This window comes from Bacillus rossius (genome assembly GCF_032445375.1).
Source record: "Bacillus rossius redtenbacheri isolate Brsri chromosome 4 unlocalized genomic scaffold, Brsri_v3 Brsri_v3_scf4_2, whole genome shotgun sequence".
NCBI lineage: Eukaryota > Metazoa > Arthropoda > Insecta > Phasmatodea > Bacillidae > Bacillus > Bacillus rossius.
This window is the reverse complement of record NW_026962011.1, coordinates 40,897,336-40,910,340: the sequence shown is the minus strand read 5'-3', so window position 1 is coordinate 40,910,340 and position 13,005 is coordinate 40,897,336. Positions and strand designations below refer to the sequence as shown.

Below are 13,005 nucleotides of genomic sequence, written 5' to 3'. Positions count from 1 at the left end.
CCACACATTGAGTAAACTGGTATCTGCGATTCGAGCCAAGAGACTGCGGTTGAGTAGACGGGTGTTTGTTCTTGGACGACAGTGAGAGGTCCTGCACGGAAAGAGAGACTGCAGAACAAGTTACTCGTCCGGGATGGAAGAGTGAATCATCCAGCCTCCAGCCCGGATCTTACCCCACCATACATCTGTCTTTTACCTGCTTTGGAGTCAGCACCATTGGAACGTCACTTCAGAAGCAACAAAGAGATTCAACAGGCTGTGCAGAACTTCCTGAAATCGCTGGGCATCAATTTTTCACCAGGAAAGTTTCCTTGAAATTGGTATTATATTACATATGTATGTATCAATGTGGGTCAAATGATTGAATTATTTAAGACATTTAATATTTGTTTGTAAAAAAAAATGTAACTCACTTTCAGAACATTTCTTGTATGTGTAAATTTTTTTTGGAAGCTTGATTTTTTATTTTATTCAAGACAAATAATTTTACCATTTCAGTAATATGCAAAAGCACTGTAACCAAAATATCTCTTTATCTTATGCACATAGAACTACATGCAATACGAATGCAACTACTTTTACTGTAACAATGCATAAGTCTCATCCAAAATGATTTATGATACACATTTAGCAAGCAATCTTGACAAAGAAAGATTAAGAAATGTGTACTGGAAGACAACTGTAATCTTGAGAATTGTTTCCATTTTTTTTAAAAAGGTATCACTGATGATAACATTCATTTTTTTCCAGGTACATAGCTGCACTAACTACACTGCCACCTAAACCTGCTTTCAGACATTGAGGTCATATTTTGCTCACTTTAACTCTTATTATATAACCTAACTAACAAATCTGAGGGTAAAATGAAGTGCTCTCACACTGACAATATTTCTGTCTCTGTGTTCACCCTATGGAAGATATTATGCCATAGGCGGTTCTCTGATGACAAAGCAATTTTAAAATCTTAAATCTTTAGTGAGTGAGTTTTTATATATACATATATAGTCATCTCGCCTCGTACACCCTAGTCATACCAGGGTCATAATCCTGTGGCTTTGGCTGGGTATTCAAAAGATTCCTTTATTTGATACCAGGCAGGTTTCCAGTATACGACAGTGACGGCTGAAGCCAAGGGTGTCCCGTACTTTCGTTACTTATTCCAGTGTCATGTACAACTACTAGTTAAAAAGAAAAACAAATTAGTTTTTTTTTTTAACTAGTACATAGTTGTACATGACACTGGAATAAGTAACGAAAGTACAGGACACCCTTGGCTTCAGCCATCACTGTCATATACTGAACACCTGCCTGGTATCAAATAAAGGAATCTTTTGAATACCCAGCCAAAGCCACAGGATTACGACCCTGGTATGACTAGGGTGTACGAGGCGAGATGACTTTGCGATGGTTGGCCACCGTCTCTCGCAGCTTGGTGATGGAGGGACAAAACAGCGTCCAGTCCTGAACCCAGACTCCGGCTCACCAGCAGGAGCTCCGAGCGCTGAGCCAACGGACAGGCCTAGCCAGGCGCTTGTGAAGGAGGCGTGCAGCCGGCGTTCATCGATTTATTAGACGTCACGTCAAAAAATATTTTACAGAGTAGCCCATGTCCCATTCCTTACCCAACTTTGTCGGTCTGTGTCGTATGACGTCGGTCTACAATGCCCTGACTGTCGGAAAAGTGACAAGATAACCATTAAAACTATTTTTTTATGAGTAAGTTTTCTTTTTAATTAAGTTTTAACTGTCACACTAAAATCTCAGGGAACAACAGACTTTCAGAAGTCCATTTACACACAGAAATTTAAATAATTATTTTGCTTGAGAAAAGAAAACTGAAACTTATATATTTTGATTTTTATTTAATTCATTAATATTTTTTTTCTTAAGTCAATAGTTTGATGTTTTCCTTAAAATGAAATACACATTTCAAGTTTGTATGAAAGATTTGCTTACAACTAACAACGTGTCATTAAATACAGACTTCTTGCTTCTGTGTATGAGGCATGTTGGGCTAGATTGGGGAGGAAATGCATTTATTGTAGCCCATCATAAGGATTATAGTAATCCTTCCAAATAAAGCTTGTCTGTAGGCTTATGTACCTAAGTTGCTATAATTTTCTTATTCTGTCTTCACTAGTTATTTTTTTTTTTTTAAATTTAAATCGTCGAAAGAAGGGGTCCGGACCCCACAGACCTACCCCCCCCCCGGCTACGTCCCTGATACCGATTCGTTGTCCATAAACCAATCACACCGGGCTTAGGACTCGAACTATCGCTGGTTACGCACCACCAAATGCGTGATGAACCTCGGCAAGTACTGCTACGCACATCCCTAGGAAACAAAATGGAAGAGTGATCAAAGAGGAAGATACTGTGTGGTTTCCAACCTGAAGTGATCTATCTCGTCAGCTTCCCTTGCGCTTATCAAGGAGCAGTCCCACGCATACAGCAGTGTTTTTATCTCAACACACGATTGCGTAAGTCAATAGTTTTAAGTCCAGAACAAACGGCAGCACTTCCTTTCATGATGAAAAACACGTACACACAAAGTTCACAGAATTTCTCCCCTTGTGTTCGTCGCTGTAATACCTGGTAAGAGATTAGCATTTCCAGAAGTCACTGCTTTGGAAAACAAGATCCACACATATCTTCTCATCGCAATTCATAAGCAATTACATAAAATAAAAATTTTCTCTTTCTTAATTACTGATCACCAGTCATCTGCAAATTCCCAACAATACTAAAACTACTCTGACAAAACTATACAATTATAACATACACCAAACACAACATTAAAATAAACATCACAATAAAATCACATACTATAATTAATGTAATACAATACTAATTCATTAAAAAAATTTAAGTGTTTAATGTAAGTAAACTTTTATTAGTTCCTGAAATGATTGAACAAAGTGATAAGGTACACAATGGATTGTCCTAAGGTGTGACTTTTTCCAACACTATGTGCTGATGACATTACATTTTTTCCCCAGTCATTTTTTTAGATGCATCATTCATAACTATACATATAAGTACAATTCAAGTGTGCCTGACTTAAATCTAACTTGGATTTTCAAATGCTTCAATGAACTGAGCAAGACATGAGTTAAACTTTCTTTTAATATTTTGTTTTGCAACTTGTTGATGATGGACTAACACTATTCAAATCAGTGGAATCGTAGGCGGAATCGACAGTAGCCTTTTGTGAGCAGGAATGTATGCAGGATTTCATTTTGATGGAGGGGAGGGGGCTTGATAGAACCACTCTGACCACTGTTTTCTTTCAAATTCTTTCCATATGTTGGTGGAAACGATAGATTTTTAAGAACTTAGAGAGGGGGAGGGGAATAATTGAACCCTGGTACCTACTTCCAAATGCAGGTTGAATGTTTTACCGGTATAATGTATGACTCGTATTCAGATAATTAGTTAAGACCAATGTATTCTATTATAATTTTATGTTTAAACACAGAATATTTTTTGCATTGGTAATAAACTTTGTATTACTAGCTATAATTTATTTTAGAGCCATTAAAAATTGATCTAAAAATGTGAACTAAGCCAATACCTCAATTCATTTAACTTCCATTATTTTAGATACATATTGTTACATTATTCTAAATGAGCTTTCCAAATTAATCACAAACTTACACAAAAATGTTTCGTAACTTCTTTTCTTTATGTTTCTAAAATATTATACAAAATCTGTAACATTTTTTTTTTTTAGAAATGGGTCAAAGAAATTTATTATCTATAGTAATTTGTCAGTAAAAAGTAACTCAAAATCTGCTGATACTATTGACTTAAAATTATCATAGGTTTTAGACAGTAACTACAGACTTACTTTATAGTGTATTATTTTATTGCGATATCTCCAATTTTTTTCGAAGTTATAATGATAATATACCAAAAACTAATTTCCATTAAGCATTACAATACAGAATTCTAACTTTATTGCATTTCATTTTTTATTCACACTATGGGTATTAATTAACAAATGCATTATTTGAAACTTATTGTATGTTAATACTATTTGTCTGGCTTTACTACAACACAAAAATGTTCTTTTTAATCATTCACCTCTACCCGTTAATTACTGCTAGTATTCCAAGGAGACATACACTGTATTTTACTGACACTTTCTTACTTCTTAGTATGCAATACAATGCAGCAACACCACTAGCTACTGAATAAGTAATGCTGGCCTAATGTATTACATCATAAAAATACATTATGGCGGAGCTGTGGGAATTTAAGTCAGTCATGGACTCATTAGTCAACTCATAATCACATTGTAAAAAATATGTAAGAATGACAAGCTCTGGTATTATTAAAATAGAAAAAAAAAATTACAAATTTGAATCAAACACCAGAAAGTGAAAAATGCTTCCTTAAAACTGCAGTGAAAGAAAAAAAAAAGTTTTTGTTTAGGCATGACCATTTAAATATTTAAAACCTTTTTAAATAAAGTAAAACAATTAATCAAAAAACAGATTTATGCAGGTGAGAATAATATATTTTTCATAAAAAACACTTAATGGTTGTATATGTGTATCTTTGATAAGAATGTAGGGAATCACAATATCTCTAAAACAAAGAGATAAAACAGGGTACAGCCTTAACCCATTACAATTTGCCCCTTAAGAAAAAAAAAGGACACATTGTTAGGGTAAACATGATCAAACAAGTATTTACCAGTAAACTAATAAATCTAAAAAATTAGATGGTAAAGTGTTTTGGTCAAGTGGTTGACAGGTGCATCAACCTTGCCGATGTCCAATCCTACTGGCAATGCTCAACAACAGCTCTGTGTTGAAGTCACCTATATTTGAAACTATATTTCAGTACACCTCCCACTTAGAATTTTCCAATGCATTCGTCACCGCTTTAAATCTTCCGCCGAAAACAGGCTTATCTTAGCTCTCTTGGTAAGCATCCGGGTCCGACGGATGTGAAGGCACTCGTTACGCGTGCGGATCGGAAAACAGGCGACAAAACCCACGTTCTTCCCAGAACACGCAAACAGGTCGCAGGGCAGAGATAACGGCGAGAGGCCGAACAATGGGGAGACCTATATAACGCAAGGACGCCGGTAAACAAGCCAGTTCACAGTCTGCAACTGTCGGGAGAGAGAGAGAAGCTGGGCAACATGAAGCTGCTCGCCGCTGTGATTCCCCTGCTCGCCATCACTCTGAAGGTAACGATCATTCTTTACACCCGTAATCAAACAAGGTCCGGCAGGGAAGGCTTGATCATCAGTAATACTTCCACTTGTTTGCTGAAGTACACATGCCAAACATCTTCTTCAGCACTTCGTACTCTGATTTTAAAATAATAACTACAAAATTGCCGACTCACACAAAAACAATTATTTCCGTTTACCACAGATGCAGCCAGATAAACAATTAGCTCTCTCTGGATAGAAGGGATCACAGTCGTATTTTTAACAGGGATCTCCAAAATATTGCAAGAGACAGAATATATATGTTTAAATACATAATATATATCTTTAAAAATCCTGTACAACTTTAAAACAAATCCTACACACACAAAAGTTGAAGTTAAATGTAGTATTTGAACAGTATATCAGTCTTTTTTTAAATAACATTGTTTTTTCTTCTAGTCATATGAATGCCTCACAATTAAAAAATATTACGTTATTATGTTTGCAAAAAGTACTCTCTAAACCCCTAAAATGAATGCATGTTAAAATAAATCTTAATAAATTAAAGTAATATATATTTCATAACACTACGATCTGGTCATAAACATTTGTTGACTGAAAAGCATCCTCTGTGGCTGTGCTTACTAACTCCTCTGGCTCCGGCGGTTAGGGTTCTGGGTTCAAAACCTCTCTCGCATGAACACCGAGTCAGAACTTCGTGAACTTGGAGGTAGCACCACCTTAAAACCGTGCATAAACGTGCGACGTAACACCTTACGTCTGCCTTCCCAGTGACGCCAGGTTACTTGACTGGTGAGCCAAAGGTCTCTTTATCAACCAGGGTAGTTACAGACAATTTTTCACTTGAAATGAAATAACCTTTCTGGTTCAGTAATTAGATATTCCACTGCTCCTTCACCTTTACTGAAGTGGCAATGGCAAACCACCACAATGCTAATTTACCAAGTATACTCAATATGGAGGCACCTAGGCAGCCTTGGGCAGATTAACATACCACCACACTGAGACAAGATTTTGCAGCTGACGACGATAATACAAAACAAACTTAAATGTACTTAATGAATAAACCACAAGTAACACTAAAATTCTCATTAAAATAAAATACAGTATAATTGAAATAAATCAGAGAATTTTTTTTAGTGTACATAAATGATAAGCAGACAAGGCAATAAATTTATATTTGTTTTGATCATAAAAAGATAGTTATTATTTTAGGAAATTAAAATATACTACTTTCTTTTGATTACGATTCTTTGTACGAAAATGTAACAATAAATGTAATATTTTATTTATAAACTTATTTCCTGACAGAATCCCATTTCCTGTTTCTGATTCATTGAACAACTGATTATGCATGAATTATGGATATGCTAAATAGTCTAGTATTCTAATGACTAAAGACAACATGGACCAAAGATTAATGACTTATCTTTTTAGTTCAGAGGTTCCTGGTACGATCTCAGGGCCTGGTCTGATGCTTACATGCACAGTGGTAGTAGTAGATGAGGTATTAAGAGCATTCCTCTTTCCTTTCCCAAAACATCATCCCTTGGGTTGCATTACTATATAAACATTAATAAAAAAAAATCCCATGCTTAAAATTTCTGCAAGTATATGACATGAGGTGAAACAAATCAAATTTGGATCTAAATTCTATTACATTCCTAATCAACTCTGCGACAGCACAATTTTTAGCATTTTAAACAGTGTGAATTGTACCCTCTCTCATTCCCGTACCAAAAATTTTTCCATTCAAATTAATTTTTCCACCTGTGAATTCACTAGATTATGATTTTAGTCCACTAAAACATCATCAAGTTGTCAAAACTGATAGTTAAAAATATCTATATACAGGCCTCTTTGCTTAGTAATTACTAACAAGCTTTTCAGGGAAGAATAATGCAACTTACCATGGTAGTTTAAAACTTTAAGGTAAAGAAGTAAATATTAAATATATTAATATTACCTAGCTTATTATGAAACTGGCTGGACAAGAAATTTTTTTTTATCAGTATTTGCACATTTATTTTAAAACTTTTTCCAAGCAAAAATGAATTTAATAATATTAAATACCTATTTAAATGGGTGATTTGAATATTCCAATACTAAAACTCACAAAAAATATGCAATTATAATTTATTTTCAGAACTAAGGTCTTTTAGTACTTGTTTGAACCTCAAAAAATGTACTTTCTAGCAGCCACTGTGATACTCATTCCAGCTTACATTTCACCCTTTGTTACAAAGAACATAACATCTTACATCCACTTGAACCTTGCATAGCCATGCGTGTGGCACACTTGAGTGGCTGACCACCAAGGACATATAACACAATAGTTTCTCTACGTGCATACACACACTTCACAATTATTGCGAATATCTTCATGAAAAGTTATTTATTCCTGTGCACACCACGATTGTAATCCACTTTCCCGGAACAGCTGCTAGTGTGGTGATAAAGAGCAGCCCGTAATATGTGGTGCACTCGTGCGTGCAAATTATAACTACTTTATAACCAGCTGAGTAGCCATTGTAAACTTTACTGAATAAGCTGTATGCAAACAACGCTTCACATTACCACATACTAGAAACAGGATTTTATGGTTTTAATTTATTTGAACTCTATTTATTCATAAATATAGCTCCATTTTCAACTAATAAAACACTTACTTGTTCAATGATACTTACTTTACCAAAACAGTGTCATTTTGACTGATACATGATGCATTTTTACAATATAATAATTTGTAATAAGCATGTCAAACTAAAATAAAATATACAAATAAATCAGCAAAAAAAATTTGTGTGTTTGAGAAAAGTACCAATGTCGTAACATAAAAATTGGTTACTAATAACAGTTGCAATACAAAAATAATTTCCAATCTAGTTAGTTCACACATTTTGGTGCAAATAATTTACGTTCATTGAATTTAATATATTAAAAGAATACACTTTTGTAATATGAGTTGAGTTTTCATTAAAAATGCTGATTAAATTCATGATTTTTTGTTGCATTTTTTTATGGTGTTATATGGTGCTTGACGTTCTTTTTGGTAATATTTCTGCTTCATCGCAAATCACTGTACATATTGTCTTGTCCCTACCACTTACACATTTGTTAAAAACTTAATCATCAAATTTATAAAACAGAAAAACCATGTTTAAGAAAATTATCTTAACAACGATTCTACTCCGTACAAGGAATTTTTCTTACAAATATGCCATTACATTTTTTGGCTTCCTGAAATGCTTTTTCTGAGAGTTTCATGTTCACTGCAATGCTCAAACAATTTCAGGTGGATTTGAAAGTTATAAAATATTATTTTGTTTTGTTTCAGGCAAGAAACTGTTTGGGCGTCATCTGCAATGAATTTGGATTCTTCTGTGCAGACGAAGAGCATTTTGGTATGTGCGTGGATTACGCCAACGGGACAGTGAAAGCAGATTTGAGTTTCCTGACGGAATGCCCTTACAGCATGGTGTGCAACGTAAACAGTGATCCCGTGTGTGCAGAGCCGACTGCGACGTCAAACACAAGCCAGAGTGCAAACACAACAAACATTGTTTCACCACAGAGTGCCAACACGACAAACCAAACCACTCCAGCCCCTGCCACTGCTGATCAGTCGCAAGTCACCGAGGCAACACAATCTGCTGGTACTCACAACAAATATAATGTATTAAATAATTATTATCACTTAATTTTTAACATCTTAAAAAATAATGTAAGTAACGATTCGCTTAAAGAACCAACACTTGAAACCACATTCAATGACACAAGAATAATTTCAAATAGTAGTAGAAGTATTAAAGATTTTATCACAGAAAAATTGTCACTTTTAAAATATATTATTTCTGATAAGAATGAAACTAATCCATTTGTGGCTAGAACAGTAGACAATGTTGCAACCTTTTTCAAACAACTTGTTTCCTACTTTTATAGGGCAGAAAATGTTGCAGACAATGGTACCTCTCTATATCATCCCAATTCTACTGCTCTTCTTAGAAAATTAGAACACATCTTGCAGCAGGAACGCACAAAGAACGCCTCAATATCAGCAAGGAACCTTTCAGATATCCAGCCGGAATCTCAAGAAATACTTAGAAAGCTTGCACTTTTTGATTTACTTGGTCAAGTGAACTTTTCTGATTTCCTCCTGAATTTAGAAGCGTTAAAAAATGAAAAAATAAAACTTGTGCAAGAGAAGATCGAACGTTCGAAACAGGCTGGCCAAACTGACTTCTCCGATTTCCCGGAGCGTTTCCGGGCCGTAAATGAAAAAAAAGTGAAGATAATAAAGGAAATGAAGGAACTTTTAACACAGCTGGCTCAATCAAATAACATTTCAGAGCTCCTTCATCTAAATCAATCCTCAATTGAAAAACCCCCATCTACCGAAAAATCAACATACAGTGAAGAACAAATATCGACTGAAGGACCAACATCCACTGAAGGACCAACATCCACTGAAGGAGCAGCTTCCACTGAAGTATTAACATCTACTGAAGGAGCAACATCTACTGAAGGAGCAACATCTACTGAAGAAAAACCCGTATCTAATGAAGGCTCAACATTAACCACAGAAAACACATCAAAGTTCAGTGTCACTACTCAGCAACCATTAACCACTTTGAACAGTACACCTAGATACTCTGAAATATATACAAACACTTGCCAACAGTTTCTGCAGACACTAAATGAAAAATTTTCAGATCCGAAAAATAACTCAAGTTATGTGCAAGTCTTGTTCAGAAATATCTTAAATAATATTCTGGAACGAAACACAAGTTCACTTTTCAACTCTGATGTTTGTGCACAATTTATTTCTGAAATACACAAAACTAACAAAGAATTTGAAATAACTACAGGAACTTTGTTTAAACTTTGGGGAATATCAATAAAAAATGCAATCATCTCATATAAGCTAAATAAGCCCTCTAAAATAACTACCATTACACCGATTAATGATCAAGTTCCTCTCAATACAAACAGCCAAGTGGGAAACAAAATAGAAAGTATTCTAAGCAGAATAATTGCACACAAAAATCAGAAGCACAACATTACAAAATTGCATTCCACTTCAAATTCAGATGAGTCAGCTGATTCCAGCAACCAATCTCAGTCCAAAGATTTAAAGAAAGAAGAGAAAAAAGCGGAAAAATTAAATAAAAAGTTATCAGAGAAACGCTTGAAAAATGAGAAAAAACTGACCCAAAAAAAGTTGTCAGAGAAACCCTCCAAAACAGAGAAAAAAGTGCACAATGTCAAACACACTGATAAGCTGAAAAATATATCACAAGAATCTGGGGACTCAAAGGAGAATTCACAAGATGATAGTGATTCATGGGAAAAATCAAATGAGTCAGATGATTCTGATTCTTCTGACTAAGCACATCATGGGTTATGGCTTTGACTGAGTACTTACAGTATTTATACATTTGTAAAACATTTTCGAAGTACGTAGTAACTCCATATTAAAAAAACATATCAGTTACTGAAAAGTGAAAAATGTTGTTTTAGTATACAGTAAAACCCTTTGTCTGAAGTACCTAATGACTGAGCTTCTCTGTGATATCTAAAATATCCTACAATTTAAGGTTATATAGTTATAAAAATATTCTTAGTATATTTGCACTAAATTTTACAAATTTTATTTTCTGTGCGTGGATTTTATTTTTGTTTACACAAACAAAACAAAAGAATGTATTTTTCTTATATTCAGAAAATATTCATAATGGCTGAAAATTATCTGCAATCTTCTTTCACCCTTTTCTTTTGCCACTTCGTCTGTTTAACTAGAAGTACATATATTAAAATGAATCTATCCATCTAAAATGTATCTATCTATCAATCAAAATTTAGTGCAATTGCTGTCTTTTTTTTTGTTAATAGTGATTACAAAACAATTTGTCAAAAGTCTATTATGCATAAAAAAACTATTACCTTTTTTCAAGTTTTAATGATCTCTATTCAACAGTGAAAATGGGTTGGTTGACTATCATCATTTTAGAATGTAGCTCTTACACCAGCTGTTTATCTGATAACTTTGAAAGCCTTGGTTGTATCTTATATAAATTTGTTAAGGTAGAATTTAAAAAATTTACCTTAAAGGTAAAAATTATTGTTACTAGTTTTGAAAAGTGTGTCTAGCGCAAAGTGCATTATTGTTCACTATTTATTAAAAAAAAATTATGTAACTGTAAATGAAATCATTGGTATTAAAATTATATGTTTAGAGATGCTATTAATGTAATTTTTATGGTAAAACACTAAATGTTTTGTCAAACATTTTTATTGTAAATTAAATTTAATCCAAAAAAAACCAATACAAACAGTGATTAATTCAACAATATTCATGCAAATTACATATGGCCAAGGAAAAATTGTGGAAAATGCTACTTAAATTATTTAAATTAAAAAAATCAATTTCAAGAAATACTTTACTATTTGATGTAACATATATGTAACATTAAATATTCAATATTGTTGAGACAAGGCAAGTTAGACACACTGTTTTGTAGTGAGTATTACAAGAGTGTAATGTATTATTGATAATTGTATTAAAAAAAAAGTAATTTTGCACTATTCAGCATTTTTACTGACTAAAATATGAAAATTAATATGGATCTTGAGTACATTATAATACTTGATGTTTACCAAAAAGCTCAAGTGAGTATAATTACTGACGTTTAAAAATAACACTGCTAAATAATTGATTTGAGACATTACATGACTGACACATGCCAGCTACTATTTAAAATCTGTTACAGTTAATTAACTTATCTAATTAAAAACGTTACAAATTACATTAAAAATTGAAAAAAAATTACATTACCTATATCAAGTAATTATTTTTTAAAGCCCCCCCCCCCCCCAACCTTCCTAGTGTACTTGTGTACATAAACTGCCAGTTACTGAAAGCATTAGAAGCTTATACAGATAGCTTGATAAGAACTATAAATGTTACTATAGAGCATCCCACTCTTAGATTGCAGTGTGGAAGTAAATGGGCGCATTCTCTCTCTCTCTCTCTAACACACGCCGATTGCCGTTAGCGCTATCCTTGTTTCTTCGTGCGTCGTTGCCAAATATCAAACGAAATTAAAATTTTAATTTTTGGACCAAGCTTTTTTTCATATTGTATAGCATCGAAATGCGCACCAGGCAATGCTTATTTTGAATACTTAATAATATTTTAAGTGTCCGAAAAAATTAAAAAACATAACTTATTCACTGCGAACTGTTTTGAAGTATTCCGAGATGTTTCACATCACAAAAAAATAACCTACATGTGTATTTCATTCAGATTTTTTTTATTAATAAATTAATGCCTTAGGACGCCACCGAACAAATGTTAAGACAAAAACTGTACAGGTTTCACTTAAATAATTTTTTTAATATATTGAAATGCATTTTCTCACAAACTGACACATCAAAAAGTTGACCAGCGGAAAACCTTTTTTCTATTGAAGATAGATGGGGGACGAAAGCGTGAAAAATGTTCACAATGAATTGAATTAGTTTTTAAAAGCAGCTCCCTCTCAATTGCTTCTACAGTTTCCGTGGAAATAGCTTTTAAAGATGTGTCTTATCAGTACAAGAGCGCGCTGCAATAGAGGTTTCTCTCACAAGCTGCCGTCGTAAGAAGAAACAGGGTCGTGTGTTTAGATAAGTGGGGTTCTGTCCTGCAAGCAATTTCAAATACATGGCTTCCTTAGTCAACCATGTATTTCCTTAGACACACATTTCTGAAAACCAGCCTGCCAGTTAGTATCGCGTCTCACGACGAAGCAACGCGTTGTGTCCAGTGACTC

At 33.9% G+C, this 13,005-nt stretch overlaps 1 protein-coding gene across 2 annotated transcripts; it reads left to right on the top strand.

The window, feature by feature from the left end:
- Positions 1–4,965: 4,965 nt before the first annotated feature.
- Positions 4,966–11,776, top strand: LOC134542465 (uncharacterized). Of its 2 annotated transcripts, XM_063386768.1 has the most exons (3): positions 5,043–5,203; positions 8,529–8,847; positions 9,134–11,776. In XM_063386768.1, the coding sequence occupies exon 3, from the start codon at positions 9,495–9,497 to the stop codon at positions 10,578–10,580; it is 1,086 nt and encodes a 361-aa protein (XP_063242838.1). In that variant the 5' UTR covers positions 5,043–5,203; positions 8,529–8,847; positions 9,134–9,494; the 3' UTR covers positions 10,581–11,776. The 2 variants fall into 2 exon arrangements, with proteins under 2 accessions (XP_063242836.1, XP_063242838.1); XM_063386766.1 differs by having other exon boundaries at positions 4,966–5,203; positions 8,529–11,776.
- Positions 11,777–13,005: the final 1,229 nt, after the last annotated feature.

Excerpts from the sequence above, each read along its gene's own strand:
- LOC134542465 (XM_063386766.1), top strand. The coding sequence starts at position 5,156 with ATGAAGCTGCTCGCCGCTGTGATTCCCCTGCTCGCCATCACTCTGAAG. Across the intron at positions 5,204-8,528 it reads TGCTCGCCATCACTCTGAAG|GCAAGAAACTGTTTGGGCGT; the intron begins GTAACGATCATT and ends GTTTTGTTTCAG.